The sequence below is a fragment of the Hylobates moloch genome, unplaced genomic scaffold, assembly GCF_009828535.3.
Source record: "Hylobates moloch isolate HMO894 unplaced genomic scaffold, HMol_V3 SCAFFOLD_12, whole genome shotgun sequence".
Classification (NCBI taxonomy): domain Eukaryota; kingdom Metazoa; phylum Chordata; class Mammalia; order Primates; family Hylobatidae; genus Hylobates; species Hylobates moloch.
Genome location: NW_026652287.1, coordinates 35573926 through 35594459, shown reverse-complemented (window position 1 = coordinate 35594459; position 20534 = coordinate 35573926). Strand labels below are relative to the sequence as shown.

The window sequence follows — 20534 nt, the reverse complement described above, 5'->3', positions numbered from 1 at the left end:
GGAGGTAAGATATCACCATTCTAGGCAGTGAGTAAGTGGCAGTCGGCCCCCAGACTCTCTGCTCTAAACTCCTCCCTCTGCCACTGAGCTCTCCTGAGCTTCTGTCGCCTTGGCTGACTGACCTCACGGAGCAGTTTCTTGGGACCCTGTGCTGAGGGGCTTGGCACACAGTAGGTGCTAATGCACTAGTTCCCTCCATTCAGCCAGCATGCCCAGCACCTGCCAGGGGCCAGGGCTGATGTACGCCACCGAATCTCTGGGTGTGCATGCCTGTCTGTGTGCATGCCTGCGTGCGTGCATGCATTCGCCTGTGTGTGTCAATATCTGTCCGTGTGCATGTATGTGTGTGTGCATCCCTGTGTGTGGATGTGTCATTGTGTGTGCATCTGTATGTATGCGTGTCTGTGTCTATATGTGGCATTGTTCATGGTATCTCTATGTGTGTACATGTGTATGTATCAGTGTGTGCATCTACATGTGTACCTGTGCATGCAAGTGGATGTGTACACGAGTGTAGATACCTGTGTGCATGCCTGTGTGTGCGTGTCCCAATGCTTGCCAGCATCCATGTGTGTCCATGCACGTCCCTCTGCACATGGTGTGTGTGTACACACTCTGAGTATATGATATGGAGGTGACACCAGAGGCCCATCTTGTGTGAAGCCAGTGATGAATTATGTTGTGTGGCCCTGGGGACATGTCTTCCTTCTCTGGGCCTCTTTTCATCCTGTCAAGAAGGGCTTAGGTCATGCTCTAAGCCCATGACTACCCCAGAAGGCCCAGCTGGTAATTCTGGGGTACACCCAGGGCAGGCACCTCACCCACTCCAACCCTCGGTGGTGTAGGAACTAGAGACACAGCCTTGTCCTGAGGCTGGGCCTGAGGACACACCAATCCTGTGTCACCTCCTTTTCAGCAAATGGTGGTGGGCTATTGCCAATTTGTTTCCAAGTCATTTTTTTCTCATATGCATTATGAAAAGTTTCCCAACATCCAGATAAGTAGAGAGATCTCATTACTTAGACTTCACATTTTGCCATGTATGCATGCTCTTGTTTATTTTCTTCTGAAATATTTAAAACTAAATTACAGACATCATGATGTTTTGCCTTTAAATATGTTGTTCTGGGCTGGGCACAGTGGCTCATGCCTGTAATCCCAGCAATTTGGGAGGCCAAGGTAGGAGGATCACTTGAGCTCAGGAGTTCGAGACCAGTTTGGCCAACATGGTGAAACCCCATCTCTACAAAAAATTAGCCAAGTGTAGTGGTGCATGCCTGTAGTCCCAGCTACTCAGGAGGCTGAGATGGGAAGATTGCTTGAACCCAGGAGGCAGAGGTTGCAGCGAGCCAAGATTGTGCCACTGCACTCCAGCTTGGGTGACAGAGTGAGACTCTGTCTCAAAAAAAAAAACAACCAGAATATATATCACAGTACAATCTAGGATCACATATTCAATCGGATTCTGCCAGGCTCAGTGGCTGACACTGTAATCCCAGCACTTTGGGAGGCTGAGGCAGAAGCATCTCCTGAGCCCAGGAGTTTGAGATCAGCCTGGACAACATAGTTGCCCTGTTTCCAAAAATAGGGTTTAAATTGGATTCTGTCTTTGTTATTTCTCATAGTCTGGACTAGCCCCCACACCTGTTTCTGGAGAAACCAGGAGATGCCGTTGCCGTGTGTCCCATGGTGGCAACTGGGCTCATTGCTGCCTTGTGGTGTATTTTAGCTTGTTCCTCTGTCTGGTGAATTTTCCTGTAGATCTGCAGAACCATTTTTTGCTGGAACACTTGACAGCTCCTGTATACACTTGAAAACACGTCACATTCTAGGAAATGTAGTGATTGGTGTTCCTGTGAGCTTCTGGCTGGCATCTGTCAGTGGTAGAGAGCTCTGGTGGGTGAGGGGGCATCTGGTTGAGCCTTGTCTCCTTTGACCTCCCAGCCTCTAGGCCAGGAGGATGGCACCGAGTGTGCCTGCAGTGGTCTCTTGCTGAATGGACACTTGGGTGGGTGGCTTGTGCGTTTTTGTCAGAGGCTGCTTGGCATTCACACTAGTCCTTGGGAAGGCCTGGGTTTGGGGGCATCTCTGGGGAAGGTTCCTGGAGCTTCCTTTGCTCTGTGAGAAACCTAAGGAGCCTCAGAGCTGCAGATGAGGAAACTGAGGCTCACATGGGTGGCACCTCTTGCCCGAGAGGGTCAGAGCAGGAGGAGAGCCCAGGTCTGGGGGTAGATCCTGTGTCTCCAGAGGTGCCTTGTCTCACCTTCTCTGCTGGGCTGGGAAGAGGTTGAGGGAGCAGAGACCCTGGCCCTGAGCTGCAGAATTCTCGAGGGTCAGAGGCACCCCGAGCTCCTCCCTTGGAAGACAGGAGCTGGGGCATGGCCACCACCCCAGCAGGTGTGCCAGGTGGGCAGGACACTCAGTCGGGGGCATCCCCTTCGTTTCCCCAGAGGATGCGGCCGTGAAGGGGCGGCTGGTGGAATGTCTGGAGACTGTGCTCAACAAGGCCCAGGAGCCCCCCAAATCCAAGAAGGTGCAGCACTCCAATGCCAAGAACGCCATCCTCTTCGAGACCATCAGCCTCATCATCCACTATGACAGGTGCCCGCCTGGGCCCATCAGGGCCTGATGCCCAGGGCCAGGAAAGAGGGGCGTGGAGGCCCAGACTCCTGAGTCCTAGGCAGAGGGCGGGGAATCTTGACTTTTAGGCAGGGTAGGAGGAGGATGGGGCTGTGAAGTGTCACCTGTGAGGTTGGTGCTGGGGCCCTTCCTGGGGGCAGAATTGCTGGGTGTCTTTCTCTGGGCTCAAAGTCCCAGCCGTCTGGGTCACTGGAGGTGCAGGACTGCCATGCAGGGCCGGCAAGGTTAAGACCTGGATCCTTGGGGGCTGTGAGATGGGTCAGCTGGGGCCGGAGTCCTCCACCTCCTCCTGTCAGTTTCTCTCACCATCCCTCTCTCGTGGCCCCTGCTGGCAGTGAGCCCAACCTCCTGGTGCGGGCCTGCAACCAGCTGGGCCAGTTCCTACAGCACCGGGAGACTAACCTGCGCTACCTGGCCCTGGAGAGCATGTGCACACTGGCCAGCTCCGAGTTCTCCCACGAAGCCGTCAAGACGCACATTGACACCGTCATCAATGCCCTCAAGGTGTGAGCCCTTGGAGCCCACCCCGGGCCTGCCACCCCCCTCAGAAAGACCAGAGGCTCAGAGGCCCTTGGGTGGCCAACCCTGTGCCAACAGGGAGTCTAAAACACACCTGGGCCCTGCTCTCCGCCCTCAGACGGAGCGGGATGTCAGCGTGCGGCAGCGGGCGGCTGACCTCCTCTACGCCATGTGTGACCGCAGCAATGCCAAGCAGATCGTGTCGGAGATGCTGCGGTACCTGGAGACGGCAGACTACGCCATCCGCGAGGAGATCGTGAGTGCCGTGGGGTGCAGGCTGGACTCTTGGGTCTGAGGGAGGAGGTGGCTGGGGGCCTAGACTCTTGGGTCTGAGGGAAGAGGGGCTGGAGCCTGGATGCCTGGGTCTGAGGGAGGAGGTGGCTGGGGGGCCTGGATTCCTAGGTCTGAGGGAGGAGGGGCTGGGGCCTGGACTCCTGGGTCTCCAGATACGGGCAGTGGTGAGCCCAGATCCAGGTGAGTGAAAGCCCGACGTGGCCTGCAGCGCTGTCTCTTTGTCACATGCTCCGGCGGCAGGTCCTGAAAGTGGCCATCCTGGCCGAGAAGTACGCCGTGGACTACAGCTGGTATGTGGACACCATCCTCAACCTCATCCGCATTGCGGGCGACTACGTGAGTGAGGAGGTGTGGTACCGTGTGCTACAGATCGTCACCAACCGTGATGACGTCCAGGGCTACGCTGCCAAGACCGTCTTTGAGGTCAGCATCCCTGACCCTGACCCCCATGACCCCACGATAGGACCTAGAGGCAGAGCAAGGATGGCCGGGGCTGTGGGGCCTGCCAGCCCCCAGCCACCCTCCTCCTCCTGCACTGCCGTGACCTCAAAGTGGGGCCTCTGGGCCAACCCAGGGGACCCAGGGCTATGGCCTTATCGGCCTGATGTGAGGAGTCCCCAGGGCATGGGCATGGGGCGCCCAGTGTGCAGTCCTGGCCCCCGGATCTTGGTAGTTTCCCTCTGCCCCAGGAAAGGGGCCCCGCACAGTCCTGTTTTTTGTTTGTTTGTTTGTTTGTTTGTTTCTGGAGACTGAGTCTCACTCTGTTGCCCAGGCTGGAGTAGGGAGTGAGTGCCGTGGCGCGATCTCGGCTCACGGCAACCTCGGCCTCCCAGCGTCAAGCCATTCTCCTGCCTCAGCCTCCCCAGTAGCTGGTACTACAGGCGTGCGCCACCACACCCAGCTAATTTGTTTGTATTTTTAGTAGAGATGGGGTTTCGCCATGTTGCCCAGGCTGGTTTCAAACTCCTGAGCTCAGGCAATCTGCCCGCCTCAGCCTCCCAAAGTGCTAGGATTACAGGCATGAGCCACTGCTCCCCGCCCACAACCCTGTTTTACTTCCTGTGTGAGCTTGGGCCCGTCACTCAACCTTTCTGTGCCTCAGTTTCCCACCTATAACCCCACCCTCAGCAGAGCTTTGAGTGTTCCACCAGTCAGTAGGTGGCTGCACCCACCGATCCCGGAGAGGACACTCATTGTTGTCCTCTCCACGCCCTTCCCCGCCCCCCACCAGGCGCTCCAGGCTCCCGCCTGTCACGAGAACATGGTGAAGGTTGGCGGCTACATCCTTGGGGAGTTTGGGAACCTGATTGCTGGGGACCCCCGCTCCAGGTGAGGGAGCCTCAGCCTGCGGGGGGGAACACACACGCTTCTGAGGGGTCCAGGGCTTGGGGGATCCCCAGGGGTCTCAGGGCAGGCGGTGATGGGCTCCCATCCTCTCGGCCTCCAGCCCAACCCACCTAGCAGGGTAAGAGAGGACCTTAGTCCCAGGATCGTGGACAGAGTTTGACTGCGGCCCCTGTCTGGTGCCTGGGGAGGGCCACTCACCTCCAGCAGCTTGGGGTCCTGGGACAGGTCCATCCCACGGAGGGGCGCCCCTCCAGGGGGTTTCTGGGAGAGGGCAGTGGAGCCTGGCCCCGCTGACACCCACTCCCGCGCACAGCCCCCCAGTGCAGTTCTCCCTGCTCCACTCCAAGTTCCACCTGTGCAGCGTGGCCACGCGGGCGCTGCTGCTGTCCACCTACATCAAGTTCATCAACCTCTTCCCCGAGACCAAGGCCACCATCCAGGGCGTCCTGCGGGCCGGCTCCCAGCTGCGCAATGCTGATGTGGAGCTGCAGCAGCGAGCCGTGGAGTACCTCACCCTCAGCTCGGTGGCCAGCACCGACGTCCTGGTCAGAGCCCTGTCCCCCCACCCCACCCCCCCGGCACACCCCCTTCCCGCCCTCCCCTCCTCCTGACCCGAACTGACCTTCCCCACCCCGACCGCGCCAGGCCACGGTGCTGGAGGAGATGCCGCCCTTCCCCGAGCGCGAGTCGTCCATCCTGGCCAAGCTGAAACGCAAGAAGGGGCCAGGGGCCGGCAGTGCCCTGGACGATGGCCGGAGGGACCCCAGCAGCAACGACATCAACGGGGGCATGGAGCCCACCCCCAGCACTGTGGTGAGTCCCCTGGGGTGGGCCCTGCCAGGGTGTCTGGGGCTAGGTCCTGCCGGGCGCCGCCTGTCCTCACCGTGACCTGCGCTTCCTACAGTCGACACCCTCGCCCTCCGCCGACCTCCTGGGGCTGCGGGCAGCCCCTCCCCCGGCAGCACCCTCGGCTTCTGCAGGGGCAGGGAATCTCCTGGTGGACGTCTTCGATGGCCCGGCCGCCCAGCCCAGCCTGGGTCCCACCCCCGAGGAGGCCTTCCTCAGGTAGCACCCCCTGGGCCCGGGCCCCTTCTCGCGGCCACCCCCAGGGCCGTCCCTTCCTGGCCTCTGTCCCCGTTTTCCCTGAGCCCCTCCCCAGCCCCGACTCGCTCCTCTCTCCATCCCGATGCCTTCGCCAGCCCTGGCTGCTGCCTCCCCTGCCCCAGCCTCCCTGCTCACGCCCTCCCTCTGCCACTCTGGACTCCGCCGACACTGGCCACCCTTCGTTGTTTCCTTTCCTGTCACCATTTCTCAGCCTGCTCTTCCTTTTCTCCTTCTCTCCTTCCCTCCTCCCTCCCTCCCTCTCTTTCTCTCTGTCTCTCTGTCTCTCTCCTGCCCTCTTGCTGCCTATCTGGGATTGGCTGCCTGCCACGCCTGTCTTCTCTTGTCTGCTCTGGGATTGGATGGCCCAGCGAGCTGGAGCCGCCTGCCCCCGAGAGCCCCATGGCTTTGCTGGCCGACCCAGCTCCAGCTGCTGAGTAAGGGGTGGCCTGGGGTGGGAGGTCGGGGGGGCAGACTCGGGTGTCCCCAGGGAGAGTTAGGGGACCGGGAGCCCTCGTCAACGGGTTCCTGATGAGCAGCAGAGGCAGGGACTTGGAGGAAAGGGAAACTTGGCGTCTGCCGATGCGGGGGCACGGGCCAGGGTTCTGTTCCCATTGGAGGCCACTGCTGGATGGATTCGAGGTTCCTCGAGGCTCTGTGAGGGGTCTAGATATGTGGTTCTGGGGTTCTGTCCTTAGGGCTTGTTCTCGAACTCAATCGCTCTGGGCCTTTGCCCCTCCCCACCAAGTCCCTTCCCATCTCACTCCGCTCCCTGCCTCCAGCCCAGGTCCTGAGGACATCGGCCCTCCCATTCCCGAAGCCGATGAATTGCTGAATAAGTGAGTCTTGGGAGAGGTGGGGGAGGGGAACGGGGACAGGTTCGGAGCCCAGGCCAGGTGCAGACAGGCACCCCCGTCATCCTGCGCCCCCTGCCACTCCCACCCAGGTTTGTGTGTAAGAACAACGGGGTCCTGTTCGAGAACCAGCTGCTGCAGATCGGAGTCAAGTCAGAGTTCCGACAGAACCTGGGTGTGTCCCGGGGGACTGTGGGAATGGGTCGGAGGGAGACCTTGGGGAAGGGATCAGAGGGACTCAGATGGAGCTCTGCCTCCCCCACCTACTGCAGGCCGCATGTATCTCTTCTATGGCAACAAGACCTCGGTGCAGTTCCAGAATTTCTCACCCACTGTGGTTCACCCGGGAGACCTCCAGACTCATATCCTCTCAGGCCTGGCCCAGCCTCCTGCCTCTCCAGGTCGGCCTTCCTCACCGTGGGGAAGCCGGCTGACCCAGGTCCACACTTCTCTTCAGCCTCTCTTGGGCACGCAGTTAGTTCTCTGAGATTCTTCAGTGTTTGCATCTGCAAGACGGGGGTGGGATTCCTTTCCTCAGGACAGGGGATGACAGTGAAGTGGTGTGTGGGAGGCATTACTTCCAGAACTCCACCTGCTCCAGGCCTCATTTTGTCCCTGTCTGGCACCTTCCGTGTCCTGCCGTCGTCCTCCGCTGGGCTCCATGTCATGATGCCGGCACCTCCTGCACTCAGGAGCCAGGCCTGCGGGTCCAGACGCTGATCAGGCCTGATCTGGGCTGAGTCACTTTGCCTCTCTGGGCCCTCCTGTCCCCGCTGTGAAGTGTATGTAAACCCTCCCCTTCCTCATAGGGTTATTGCGAAGATCAGAGTGTCTGGAAAACCCTGGAAGGGCAGCTGGAGGTATCAGTCCCCCCTGCCCCTTCTCTGGGCCTCCATTTCCACATTCATGAAATTAGAAAAGCTCAACCCGAAAACTCCTTCTGGCCGGGCGCGGGGGCTCACACCTGTAATCCCAGCACTGGGAGGCTGAGGCCAGTGGATCATTTGAGGTCAGGAGTTCAAGACCAGCCTGGCCAACATGGTGAAACCCCATCTCTACTAAAAATACAAAAATTAGCTGGGTGGTAGTGGCACATGACTGTAATCCCAGCTACTCAGGAGGCTGAGATAGGAGAATCGCTTGAGCCTGGGAGGTGGTGGTTGTGGTGAGCTGAGATTGCACCACTGCACTCCAGTCTGGGCGACAGAGTGAGACCCTGTCTCACAAAAAAAAAAACAATGAAAAACAAAATTCCTTCTTCAGTCGGGCGCGGTGGCTCACTCCTGTAATCCTAGCACTTTGAGTGGCCGAGGTGGGTGGATCACGAGGTCAGGAGATCGAGACCATTCTGGCTAACATGGTGAAACCTCCGTCTCTACTAAAAATACAAAAAATTAGCCGGGCGTGGTGGTGGGTGCCTGTAGTCCCAGCTACTCAGGAGGCTGAGGCAGGAGAGTGGCGTGAACCCAGGAGGCAAAGTTGCAGTAAGCTGAGATCACGCCATTGCACTCCAGCCTGGGCGGCAGAGCGAGACTCCGTCTCAGGAAAAAAGAAAAAAAAATTCCTTCTTTCATAATTTCCAGAGGCTCGTGCAGGCAGCTCAGTGGAGGCAGTGGCAAAAGAACATGAGACCCAGGCCTTCCCAGTGGGCTACTGACACGGATGCAGATGATGATAACACTAATTGCTACCATCTTTGTGTACTTACCATGTGCCGGGCACACAGACAAGTACTTGTGATGGATTATTTTCTTTTCTTTTTTTTTTTTTTTAATAGAGATGAGGCCTCACTATGTTGCCCAGGCTGGTCTCAAACTCCTGGGCTCAGTGATCCTTCCCACCTTGGCCTCCCAAAGTGCTGGATTACAGGCGTGAGCCACCACACCCAGCTGGATTATTTCATCAACTCCTGAGGACATTTTACACATGTCCTTGTGTTGAGACAGGGCCTCACTCACCCAAGTTGGAGTGCAGTGGCATGAACACTGCTCACTGCAGCCTCGAACTTCTGGGCTCAAGGCATCCTCCTGCCTCAGCCTCCCAAGTAGCTGGGACTACAGGTGCACATCACCATGCCTGGCTAATTTTTTTGTAGAGATGGGGTCTTGCCATGTTGTCCAGGCTTACACATGTCCAGAGGCTAAGAGAGGTTAAGTGGTTGCCCACAGCCACTCAGGTGGTTAAGAGCTGGGATTCAAACCCAAGTCAGCCTCCAGAGCTAATACTATTATGTCTCAGTGCTGTGTGACATTGTGGAAGACCAAAGGAGGCACCTAGGGGGCGCCTCAGAGGTTTCCATAGTATGAACTTTGTAGTTGAACCTTGTAGGATTGAGTCCAGGATTGCACCATGGGGTCCCTTAAAGACCTGCAGGCGGGAGCTGCCGGGAGCTCTGGGGTTCCTGACCCAGACCTCCCGGGGGCCCGCCTCCTCTGTCTGGCTTCCTTGACCCCTGGCGGGCACAGCTGGCTGTGCAGACCAAGCGCGTGGCGGCGCAGGTGGATGGCGGCGCGCAGGTGCAGCAGGTGCTCAATATCGAGTGTCTGCGGGACTTCCTGACGCCCCCGCTGCTGTCCGTGCGCTTCCGGTGAGTCAGGTGCGGCGCGGCCGGTGGGCGGGGCCTCTGGAGTGAGGGGCGGGGCCTAACGGAGCCTCCCTTTCACCCCATCAGGTACGGTGGCGCCCCCCAGGCCCTCACCCTGAAGCTCCCAGTGACCATCAACAAGTTCTTCCAGCCCACCGAGATGGCGGCCCAGGATTTCTTCCAGCGCTGGAAGCAGCTGAGCCTGTGAGGGGTGGGGAGGGGGCGGAGCCAAAGCCGCGCCTCCGGGTGGGAGGGTCGGGCCGTCCAGGTCCCTGACTTGAACCTTCCCGGTCCCCAGTCCTCAACAGGAGGCGCAGAAAATCTTCAAAGCCAACCACCCCATGGACGCAGAAGTTACTAAGGCCAAGGTGAGAGACCGCGGGCGTGTTTGCTGGCCTATGGCTTTGCTTCTCTGAGCCTCTGTTTTCCCATCTGTAAAGTGGGGCCAATTCCCATCCCCAAGGGTTTTTTGGGATCTGGGATGCCACTGTGTGGTAACTAACAGCTCTGGCACTCTCTGACGGCTCCCCGCCTCCCTCCCAGCTTCTGGGGTTTGGCTCTGCTCTCCTGGACAATGTGGACCCGAACCCTGAGAACTTCGTGGGGGCGGGGATCATCCAGACTAAAGCCCTGCAGGTGGGCTGTCTGCTCCGGCTGGAGCCCAACGCCCAGGCCCAGGTGAGTGCTGCTGTGGGAGGCCTGAGGCAGGCAGGAAGGCCGCCTGTCATCTCTGCACCCACCCTTCCTGCCTCACTGTTCTTTAATTCACGTCCCCACTTTGACCCTCCTCCTCTCGCATTTCTTTGTCCACTTTTCCTCCTCTTTATCCATCAATTTTCTCTCCTGTCTCCAACCTCTGGTGTTCCTCTCCTCTTCCTGTCCCTCCCTGATTTTTACCTTTCCATATCCTTTCCACCTTTCTCATCTTTTATAATTTCCTTCCTCTCTGGCTCCTCTGTTGATTTCATTCTTACATTCTTCTCTCCTGTGTCTTGTATCACCTTTCTGGCCCCTTTATCTAACTTCCTTCTTCTATCTCCCTTTTGTCCCCACTTCCCTGGGCTCCCCATCTCCTCTGAGTTCTGACCCCAATGCCCCCACCCAGATGTACCGGCTGACCCTGCGCACCAGCAAGGAGCCCGTCTCCCGTCACCTGTGTGAGCTGCTGGCACAGCAGTTCTGAGCCCTGGACTCTGCCCCCCGGGGATGTGGCCGGCACTGGGCAGCCCCTTGGACTGAGGCAGCTTTGGTGGATGGGGGACCTCCACTGGTGACAGAGAAGACACCAGGGGTTGGGGGATGCCTGGGACCTTCCTCCAGCCTTTTCTATTTTTATTTTTGTTCATCTGCTGCTGTTTACATTCTGGGGGGTTAGGGGGAGCCCCCTCCCTCCCTTTCCCCCCCAAGCACAGAGGGGAGAGGGGCCAGGGAAGTGGATGCCTCCTCCCCTCCCACCCCACCCTGTCGTAGCCCCTCCTACCCCCTCCCCATCCAGGGGCTGTGTATTATTGTGAGCGAATAAACAGAGAGACGCTAACAGCCCCATGTCTGTGTCCGTCACCCACTGCTAGGTAGTCAAAGAAGTGGGGTGAGGGCATGCAGGGTGTGGGTGGCCAGGCTTCGCAGCCCATGGGTGGGACTCTGGGGAGACAGCAGCAGCAGCAGCCGCCGAAGCCCCAGCTGCAAGGCCACCAGACGCACTCCTGTGCCTGGTTCCTCAGTCCCCAACACCAGGTAGCAGGCTCTGGGCAGCTGGGCCTGGTAGACCTCATCTTCTGTCTTCTCTGGTGGCCCTGGCTCTGGAGAAAGAACGGGGGCACTGAGATGACAAGTAGCATCCTAACCTTTGCAAGCCACACCACATCCTGAGCCCAAGTTCTGAACGCGTGGGGTATCTGAATACAGGTTTTAGGAGCCTCCTGCCAGGGGAGGGCCTCGGGGCTCTAGCTGGCTGTCAGCAACTTGAAGACCACGATGCTCTCACTCAGCTCACCCTCTTCCTCTTTCTCAGCCTTGGCCCCCATTTTCCTGGGGAAACTGCAGCTGCAGGTGATCCTCTTAGCAATACACATGGCAAACATGGCAGCAACACAGGAGCTCCAGTAGCCTTTTCCAGGAGCCCACCTACCCCACTGTACAAGGCGGGTGGAGGGAAAGAGGCAGGTGCCAGCGAGAGGTGGAGTCGCACAGCTAGGAAGGGGTGCAGCCCCCGAGTTGGAGCTCTTGACCACTGTGCTGCATTCATCCGGGCTTCACTGGGGTCATAGCGGCATCCCAGGGTCCCTTTCTTTGTCTCTCTGGGCCCTTATGGGTTCTACGACAATTTTTCCGTTCTAACCCAGAACCTTGTGAAATCCTCCTCCATACCCTCAGCCTATCAGCAAAGCCTGTGCTTTCGGCAGTAGTGCAGAGTGCTGGACTGTGTGGACATGGGAGCCAGATCCCCTGTGTTCGAATATGGCTCTGCCACTCATGAGCTGAGCCTCAGTTTCCTCATCTGTAATATGGGAATGATGAGGTAACGGGATAGTCCTCGCCTGTGAGGATGAAGTGATTTCATTCTTTCATTACATGTAAAGGCACTGGGAAGAGGTGAGGTCTCAGTGTTAACTATTGTTAACTATGATCCAGGAGGTTCTGAAGCCAGGCAGGGACCTCCCTTCCCCTCCCTTCCTCTCCCTTCCCATCTGCATCAATGCTCAGATCTCAAGGAAAACCACTGCCCTATGGCCTAGTAGTGCATGCTGGGTTCCTCCGGTTCCTCCAACCCCACCTCCTACTCCCACTTTGTGCGACCTGGGACTCAGTGTCCCCACCTGCGCAGTGGGAGCACTGTGCCTTCCGCTGACCTGGTGGGAAGTGCGTGGAGGTGATCAGGGTATAGAAGTTTCGGAGGAGGCGCCGGCGCTGTTCTGGTGAAGGCTCTGCTGGGAGGAAAAGGCGGTGATGCAGAGCCCCTCCCCGGCCCACGCCCCTCCTGCCCCTGCCCCTGTCCTCAGTCACCTTTATCCCCCAAGGGCTCCACGGTGAAGAGGCAGCGTTTCAGTTCCAGGTGGAGGAGCAGCAGCCTGTGGGAAAGGGAAGGGAATGTCATGGCTGGGGAAGAGGACATGACCCCCAACCTACTCCCTCCATCCGAGCCCTACCCGAGGATGTCTGTGTGAAGGGGGAAGCCACTGGGCAGCGCCCGGGGTCCCAGCGGCAGACAGGCCCGCAACGGGTCCAGCAGTGGCTGCCACCAGCGCTCCAGAAGCTGCAGGGGGCGTGGTCATTAGGACGTCGTCACGGGAAGGCGGGGCCGGCGGGGGAGGTCGGGGGGTGTACAAGGATAGGGGCGTGGTCAATCGGGAGGGGCGGGGCCTACAAGAAGAGTGGAGGGCGGAGGGCAGAAGGGACCAGGGAAGGAGCGAGGCCTGGAAGAACAGAGGCAGAGCAGGAGTGGCCGATCTTGGGGGGAAGGTGAATGACGAGCGCAGTCCAGAAGAGGCGGGGCTGGGGAAAGATGCCGCTGGCAGGGCAGGGTGGTGGGGAAGGGCCGTGCTAGTAGAGGGTGTCCTAAGAGGGAAAGCGGGACGTGGCGCGGGTTCACCTGTGGATACAACTGGCTGAGGGGTGGGCTCGGCCCGCAGAGTAGACACAGCTCCAGGCTCGGCAGCAGAGTCAGGGTCAGGAGGCGGTGTGGGACCTGAAGCAGGGCACAGGCTGGGGCTCACCGCTGCCCGGCCCCGTTCCATCGCAGATCCCGCCTCCTCGCGACTCGGCCGCCAGGTCACATCCCTCCGTCGCTGCCCGCCCCACCCACTCACCGTGGGGCTCCCGTGCGGCAGGTACACCGGGTAGTCGCGAGCGGTCTGCGGCGGCAGGGACCCCACCAGCCAGGGGAGCAGCACGGCCTCGGGCGTCCCCAGCCGCCACCAACCCTCTGTTGCTGCCACCACCCGGCCCGACACCACCAGACTGACGAAGGCCGTGCCCGCGGCCTCAGAGAACCCGGAGAGGGCTTCCTGGGTAAGGGAGGCAGGAGAACTGGAAGTCAGCAGACAGGCGTAGGGGGTGGCAGCGACTTCCCAGGTGGGCAGGGAATGGGGAGAAACCCACAGCCAGCCCCGAGCTCGCGCAGTGGCCATGCTCCTGCGTCTCACCCTGAGCCTGAGTTCCTTCACCTTCATACGAAGTCACATCCCCAACTCACACTGTGAAGTCTGATTAAACACCTGGCCTGGGCGGGCAAACTGAAGCTAACAATGTAACCCCAGCAGCCCGTTCATCGAGGCCTGTTACATGCAGAGTAGGCACCATTAGCAACGTAGAGAAGCCAAGTCACCTTCTGAGAGTCACACGCCTGGGAGGCGGCCACACAAGGCAAGTCCGCAAGAGCAGTATTTAAGTAGAGGTAGCTAGAGATCTGAGAGGCAGGAGGAACATGCACCGAGGTTGGAAACTTGTTGGGATCTCTGGGGACTGTGAGGTAGCTGGGTGGAGGTAGACTGTGGATTTAGCAACAGGTTAGGGGGTGCCAGGTGCCACAGGCCTTCAAACACCAGGCTGAGGAGCTGGGACCTTGTCCTAGGGGAGGTGGAGGCTGTGGGAGGGCTGTGAGCAGGAAAGGGGCAGGGCCAGCTCTGGATAGAGTAGGATTCTTCTGGTTGCCCAGTGTGATGGCTCACACTTGTCATCCTAGCACTATGGGAGGCTGAGGCGGGAGGACTGCTTGAGCCCAGGGGTTCGAGACCAGCCTGGGCAACTTAGTGGAAACCCGTCCCCAACCCTAGTCCAACTCTTAAAAAAAAAAATAGCCAAATGTCGGCCGGGCGCGGTGGCTCATGCCTGTAATCCCAGCACTTTGGGAGGCTGAGGCCGGCGGATCACAAGGTCAGGAGTTCAAGACCAGCCTGGCCAACATAGTGAAACCCTGTCTCTACCAAAAATACAGAAAATTTGCCGGGCCAGGCGTGGTGGCTGGCGCTTATAAACCTAGCTACTCGGGAGGCTGAGGCAGGAGAATTGTTTGAACCCAGGAGGCAGACGTTGCAGTGAGCCAAGATCGCACCATTGCACTCCAGCCCCTGCGACAGTGTGAGAGACTCCATCTCAAAAAAAAAAAAAAAAAAAAAAATAGCCGAATGTGGTGGCACAGTGCCTATAGTGTCAGCTACTGGGGAGGCTGAGATGAGAGGATCACTTGAATCCGGGAGTTCAAGGCTGCAGTGAGCTATGCCTGAGCCACTGTGCTCTAGCCTGGACACAGAGCAAGACCCTGTCTCAGAAAAGAAAGAAAGATGGCCCAGGAGCAGTGGCTCACGCCTGTCATCCCAGCATTGTGGGAGGCCAAGGCAGGTGGATCACCTGAGGTCAGAAGTTCGAGACCAGCTTGGCCAACATGGTGAAACCCTGTCTCTACTAAAAAATACAAAAAATTAGCCGGGCGTGGTGGCGGGCGCCTGTAATCCCAGCTGCTCGGGAAGCTGAGGCAGGAGAATTACTTAAACCTGGGAGGCGGAGGCTGCAGTGAGCCGAGATCGTGCCATTGTACTCCAGCCTGGGTAACAAGACTGAAACTACATCTCAAATAAAAAGAAAGAAAAAAAGAAAGAAAAGAAAAAGAAAAAAGATTCTTCTGGGACCAGGTGGGGATAGGACTGGAAGCTGAGAGGATAGGAGGAGGTTGGGACAATAGTCCAGAAGAAAGAGGATGAGGACTGAGCCAGGGCCAGCAGAACAGGTATAAGAGTTTCCATAGCATCCCCAGTACCTGCAAGAGGGACCCCTCTGGAGGAATCACGCAGTCCACACACTGGGTCAGGTCCCCGATGAGCTCCGAGTCCCCTAGGAAGCTGTCGATGAGGCAATAACTGGCCTAGGAGAGGAAGAAGGGACCAGCCTAGGATTCAGGTGGGCCCAGGGTCAGACAACCAAGAACCTGTGGGACCAGGCTGCCCCAGGGGCTGCTGGGAACTGTAGTTCCCAAATGGCAGTGCCCAGGTATCCTAACTTCCCACCCTCATGTCCTGCAACCTCACCCTCAAGTCCTTCTTCAGTCTCTCCACGTTGCGGATATTGGTCAGTTCTTCAAGTCCCACAAGAAGAACCTAGAAAAATCATATAGGAGAGGACGGGCGAGGGGCTGGGACTCGAACTCCTGGGTCTGAAGGAAGAGGGGGCTGGGACTCCCACTTCTGGGTCTGGGGACTGGGGAGTCAAGATTCCTGGGTTCTGGCCGGGCACAGTGGCTCATGCCTGTAATTCTAGCACTTTGGGAGGCCAAGGTGAGTGGATCACTTGAGGTCAAGAGTTTGAAACCAGCCTGGCCAACATGGTGAAACCCTGTCTCTACAAAAAATACAAAAATTGGCTGGGCATGGTGGCGCGTGCCTGTAATCCCAGCTACTCGGGAAGCTGAGGCACGAGAATCGCTTGAACCTGGGAGGCAGAGGTTGCAGTGAGCCGAGATCAAGCCACTGCACTCCAGCCTGGGCAACAGAGCGAGACTCCGTCTCAAAACAAAACAAACAAACAAAAAGATTCCTGGGTTCTGAGGGAGGAAGTGTTGGTGGTCTGCACTCCTAGGTCTGAGGGAAAAGGATGCTGAGATCTCAGATTCCTGGTTTGGGGAGAAAAGAGGACTGGTGAGTCTCACCATGGCTCCAAACACCATTTGGAGTAGTCTCTCCAGCCTCAGCTCAGAGATGCCCACCTCAGATGACAGAACGATGAGGGTGATGCTGTGGAATGGAAGTGAGAAGAATGAGTCAAGGCCTGGGGAATCAGGAAGGGGTATGTTAGAGTCCGCCCATTGATCCTAGAACACCAGACACATACTCTCTCAGCCCAACCTGCGTTTCTTATAGAGAACATCAGGGATCAAAGAGGGTAACTGGCTTGCTAAAGATCCCATAGCCAAATTAACAGCTGGTTTTAGAGAGCTGGAAGGCCTCCAGGCTCATCTTCAACAGGGACTATCACCCAGGCCCTGTCCCTGTCCCACGTTCCCTCCTGGAGACCTGTCATGGAAGCTTTTCCACACCACAGTAGTGTTCTCGGTCCTCGCAGAGCTCAGCTGCACCTCCAGATTCTGCCCAAACATGTGGACTCCATTGAGGGAACCGATGACAGAGAACGGGAGCTAAGGAGGGGTTAGGGACATCAGACAGGAGCACCCCCCCATCCCCTCCCCCTTAGGACCCAAGCGTGCCATCTCCCAGCCCCATCCCCTTTCCATATGCCCTGGCAGAGCCTCTTTGGGGAACCAGGCTTATTGATCCATTGCCTCCTCGGTCCTACAAACTCAACACGGAAACTTCCCCAGCCCCTACTGCCTTGAAGACCCAGAGTCAAAACACCGAACCCCCTTCGGTTTAGATACAGGCGTCCAAGGCCCCACCTGCTGACGGGCGGGGGCGCCGCCGCGACTGCTCCTGCAGAATAGGGGGACCCCGCTGGAGGCCGCGAGGCACAGCAGATGCACAGTGCCGCCCGTCCCCTCCTCCCCCATTTAGGACTCCCACCGCGGTCCCACACGTGGGGACTGTCAGTGCCGGTCTTGGAGCATGCCGGTAATCACAGTAACTCGGCCTGTGGTCCGGAGCCGCAAGAGGGCGAGATGGGGAGTTGATGGGAAGAGGATTAACTTCCCGCCTTCTTCACCCAACTCAAACCCTATTCAGGCACCTCCCCCAAACCCATTAGGTTCTCTTCCGCCCCAGCCGGAAGTCACGGTACCCCTAACAAAGATGGCGGCTAATTGAATTTGCAAAGCTTTCTAGTTTCTCCGAGGAGGTAAAGAGAACCAAGAGGCCGGATTGAAGATGATGACTGCGCCAAGGCGTTGCCTAGCCACCATCCTGTAGGCTTTGATGATTTACATTCTAAACGGAAAAAACAGTTGTGCCCGGATCAAAGATTGCGACGGTCCCAAAGCGTTGCCTAGCAACCACATTCCCTCTAGGTTTCCATTATATAGTAGTAAACAATGTGCCCTACTCAAAGATGGCGACCGTGGCGGGGCGTTGCCAAGCAACCACCATTCAGCCTGATATCCATTCCAAGGCTGTAAACAGTTGTGCCCTGCTCAAAGATGGCGGCACGTCGAAGTCCGAGCACCCTCCTTGGGGCGAAATCGAGAAAAACACCATCTTCCCCACAACCTTCGAGGGTGGTTGAGTCCAGCGATCGTTGCCTAGTAACCACTCAAAAAAATGGTTGTTTTTGTTATTAGGAAAAAGAAAACAAGGAAATCCTTTATTTTCCAGAATAACAAAAACAATATTATTTCTGTAATGAATTTATACATGATAGCATACCATGTAAAATGTGAAAAATCCCTTCCCCAATTTTTTTCCTAAAATAGTTTAACGTAGACTATTGATACGTTTTCACAAAGATGATCAATATACTAACATTTCCACATTTTTTTCTATGAAAAAGTATAAATCTATTTCATCTTAATAATGTATTTTTATAATCTATTTTATGGATGTGACAAATTGATTTGACCAATTCTGTATTGATGTACATTAGGTTGTTGAACTCCTCCAGACTAGCCAACTAGTGCTGGGACAGCATTTTATTGCCTTTTAAAAATACCCTTATGAATATTTTTATTATTTTATACAGGCAGCATTCACTTGTAATAACAAAAGTATTTATGATTCATTTTGCCCTTCCTCTTCCTTCTTGCAGATCAGCCCATCTTTCGAGCATAATTTTTAATTTTCCTACTTCCTAAAGTACATCCTTTTTTTTTTTTTTTTTTTTTTGGGAGAGGGGACAGGGTCTCACTCTGTCGCCCAAGGTGGAGTGCAGTGGAACCATCTCGGCTAACTGCAACCTCCGCCTCCCGGATTCAAGTGATTCTCCTGCCTCAGCCTCCTGAGTAGCTGGCATTACAGGTGTGCCCCACCACATCCGGCTAATTTTTGTAGTTTTTGTAGAGACAGGGTGTCGCCATGTTGCCCAAGCTGGTCTCAAACTCTTTGGCTCAAGTGATCCACCCACCTCAGCCTCTCAAAGTGCTGGGACTAGAGGCAGGAGCCACCATGCCTGGCCTAGGTACCATTTTAATCTTCCTTCTTGACTATTGATATTTTTTTCCTTTCTCTGGATTACTTTTATCTTCCTTATAACTTTATTAAAATTTTAGTTACACAGGCATAAAAGAGGGGGCTGCTCTAGATGGAAAGAAACTTGAGTCATAATGTCTAAATATGTGTGTGGTCTTTGTTTGGATCCTGATACAAATAAACCAACTGTAAAAACACATTTTGAGACAATTGGAACGTTTGATTACACACTTACTGTTAGATGATACTAAGAAGTTAATTTTGTTACAGGTTACAATGGCATACTAGTAATGTAAGAAAGTGTTCATAGGCCGGGCACGGTGGCTCACGCCTGTAATCCCAGCACTTTGGGAGACTGAGGCGGGCGTATCACGAGGTCAGGAGATCCAGACCATCCTGGCTAAAATGGTGAAACCCCGTCTCTACTAAAAACACAAAAAATTAGCTGGGCGTGGTGGCAGGTGGCTGTAGTCCCAGCTACTAGGGAGGCTGAGGCGGGAGAATGGCGTGAACCTGGGAGGCAGAGCTTGCAGTGAGCCGAGATTGCGCCACTGCACTCCAGCCTGGGCCACAGAGCGAGACTCCGTCTCAAAAAAAAAAAAAAAAAAAAAAAAGTGTTCATAAAATTTGGAAAGATGCCTGCCAAGCACACAGGAGTAAAATCATATGATTGTATGGATTTGAAGGCTTCAGCAGGCCAGGCGCGGTGGCTTACGCCTGTAATCCCAGCACTTTGGGAGGCCGAGGCGGGCGGGTCACCTGAGGTCTGGAGTTCGAGACCAGCCTGACCAACATGGAGAAACCCCGGCTTTACTAAAAATACAAAATTAGCTGGGTGTGGTGGCGCATGCCTGTAAACTCAGCTACTCGGGAGGCTGGATAATCGCTTGAACCCAGGAGGCGGAAGCTGCAGTGAGCCGAGATTGTGCCATCGCACTCCAGCCTGGGCAACAAGAATGAAACTCCGTCTCAAAAAAAAAAAGAAAAAAAAAGAAAAAAAAAAGCTTCAGCAAATGAGACTCTGTCTCAGAAAAAAAAAAAAAAAGAAAAAAGGGATTCCGCAGGCTCACTGCCTATAATCTGGGTACTCTAGGAGGCCAAAACGGGTGGATCACCTGAGGTCAGGAGTTTGAGACCAGCCTGGCCAACATGGTAAAACCCTGTCTCTACCAAAAATACAAAAATTTGCCGGCGAGGTGGCACACGCCTGTAGTCCCAGCTACTCGGGAGGCTGAGGCAGGAGAATCGGTGGAACCAGGGAGGTGGAGGCTGCAGTGAGCCGACATTGCGCCACTGCACTCCAGCCTGGGCGACACAGCAAGATTTTGTCAAAAAAAAAAAAAAGATAAAAGAAAAATAGAAACCCAATAAAAAATAATTTTAAATGATAAAGGTAAAAACCTGCATCATTGGGCTTTCTGTAAGTACTTTTCAATTGGTGAAGATGATGATGATGATGATGATGATGATGATGATGATGATGATGATGGTTATTATTTTTTTTTGAGACAGCGTCTCGCTCTGTCCCCCAGGCTGGAGTCCAGTGGTGCGATCTCGGCTCACTGCAAGCTCCGCCTCCCGGGTTCACGCCATTCTCCTGCCTCAGCCTCTGGAGTAGCTGGGACTACAGGCGCCCACCACCACGCCCCGCTACTTTTTTTTTTTTTTTTTTGAGACAGTCTGGCTCTGTCGCCCAGGCTGGAGTGCAGTGGCGTGATCTCGGCTCACTGCAACCTCTGCCTCCCGGGTTCAAGCGATTCTCCTTGCCTCAGCCTCTAGAGTTACTGGGATTACAGGTGCGCACCACGATGCCCAGTGATACTGACCTCGTGATGCGCCCGCCTCTACTTTCCAAAGTTCTAGAATTACAGGCATGAGCCACCTCGCCCGGCTGAAGATTATGTTTTAAAATATTGGCCATTCAAAATTTTGTGTGTGTGTTTGTGTGAAACTAGTCAGGTTTATTTATTTATTTATTTACTTATTTTTTGAAACAGAGTCTAACTCTGCCGCCCAGGCTGGAATGCAGTGGCACAATCTCAGTTGACTGCAACCTCCGCCTCCCGGGTTCAAGCGAATCTCCTGCCTCAGCCTCCCAAGTAGCTGGGATTACAGATGCCCACCACGACGGCTAAT

General features: G+C 56.0%; 2 protein-coding genes across 8 annotated transcripts in view; one reads left to right on the top strand and one right to left on the bottom strand.

The window, feature by feature from the left end:
- The window catches only part of AP2A1 (adaptor related protein complex 2 subunit alpha 1), a 39948-nt gene extending 29324 nt beyond the window's left edge, over positions 1 to 10624 (top strand). For 3 of the 5 annotated variants that reach the window (XM_058425068.1, XM_058425071.1, XM_058425067.1), the window contains 17 exons: positions 2451 to 2601; positions 2976 to 3144; positions 3278 to 3415; positions 3694 to 3876; positions 4685 to 4782; positions 5114 to 5345; positions 5446 to 5613; positions 5705 to 5865; positions 6273 to 6338; positions 6684 to 6740; positions 6848 to 6930; positions 7028 to 7118; positions 9220 to 9342; positions 9427 to 9543; positions 9638 to 9707; positions 9883 to 10017; positions 10445 to 10624. In XM_058425068.1, the coding sequence (XP_058281051.1) occupies positions 2451 to 2601; positions 2976 to 3144; positions 3278 to 3415; positions 3694 to 3876; positions 4685 to 4782; positions 5114 to 5345; positions 5446 to 5613; positions 5705 to 5865; positions 6273 to 6338; positions 6684 to 6740; positions 6848 to 6930; positions 7028 to 7118; positions 9220 to 9342; positions 9427 to 9543; positions 9638 to 9707; positions 9883 to 10017; positions 10445 to 10522 (2120 nt within the window). In that variant the 3' untranslated portion in view covers positions 10523 to 10624. The remainder of the gene's footprint in view (positions 1 to 2450; positions 2602 to 2975; positions 3145 to 3277; positions 3416 to 3693; positions 3877 to 4684; positions 4783 to 5113; positions 5346 to 5445; positions 5614 to 5704; positions 5866 to 6272; positions 6339 to 6683; positions 6741 to 6847; positions 6931 to 7027; positions 7119 to 9219; positions 9343 to 9426; positions 9544 to 9637; positions 9708 to 9882; positions 10018 to 10444) is intronic. The other 2 variants (XM_058425070.1, XM_058425069.1) reach the window with 1 other exon arrangement.
- Positions 10625 to 10772: 148 nt separating this feature from the next.
- On the bottom strand, positions 10773 to 17008 carry FUZ (fuzzy planar cell polarity protein). Of its 3 annotated transcripts, none has more exons than XM_032169142.2 (11): positions 16721 to 17008; positions 16341 to 16462; positions 15977 to 16061; positions 15360 to 15428; positions 15092 to 15196; positions 13146 to 13343; positions 12929 to 13024; positions 12486 to 12592; positions 12343 to 12407; positions 12189 to 12263; positions 10773 to 11138 (listed from the first exon to the last, which is right to left on the bottom strand). In XM_032169142.2, exons 1-11 carry the CDS (start codon positions 16829 to 16831, stop codon positions 10915 to 10917), a joined length of 1257 nt encoding a protein of 418 aa, XP_032025033.1. In that variant the 5' UTR covers positions 16832 to 17008; the 3' UTR covers positions 10773 to 10914. The 3 variants fall into 3 exon arrangements, with proteins under 3 accessions (XP_032025033.1, XP_032025031.1, XP_032025035.1); XM_032169140.2 differs by having other exon boundaries at positions 10816 to 11138; positions 12156 to 12263; XM_032169144.2 differs by lacking the exon at positions 13146 to 13343 and having other exon boundaries at positions 10816 to 11138; positions 12156 to 12263.
- Between the last annotated feature and the right edge of the window lie 3526 nt (positions 17009 to 20534).

Bases quoted from the DNA above. Each gene is read 5' to 3' on its own strand.
- FUZ (XM_032169140.2), bottom strand. From the start codon at position 16,831: ATGGGGGAGGAGGGGACGGGCGGCACTGTGCATCTGCTGTGCCTCGCG. The intron at 12,593-12,928 runs GTGAACCCGCGC...CGCCCCCTGCAG, and splicing joins TCAGCCAGTTGTATCCACAG to CTTCTGGAGCGCTGGTGGCA. The intron at 12,264-12,342 runs GTGACTGAGGAC...TCCTCCCAGCAG, and splicing joins GGAGCCCTTGGGGGATAAAG to AGCCTTCACCAGAACAGCGC.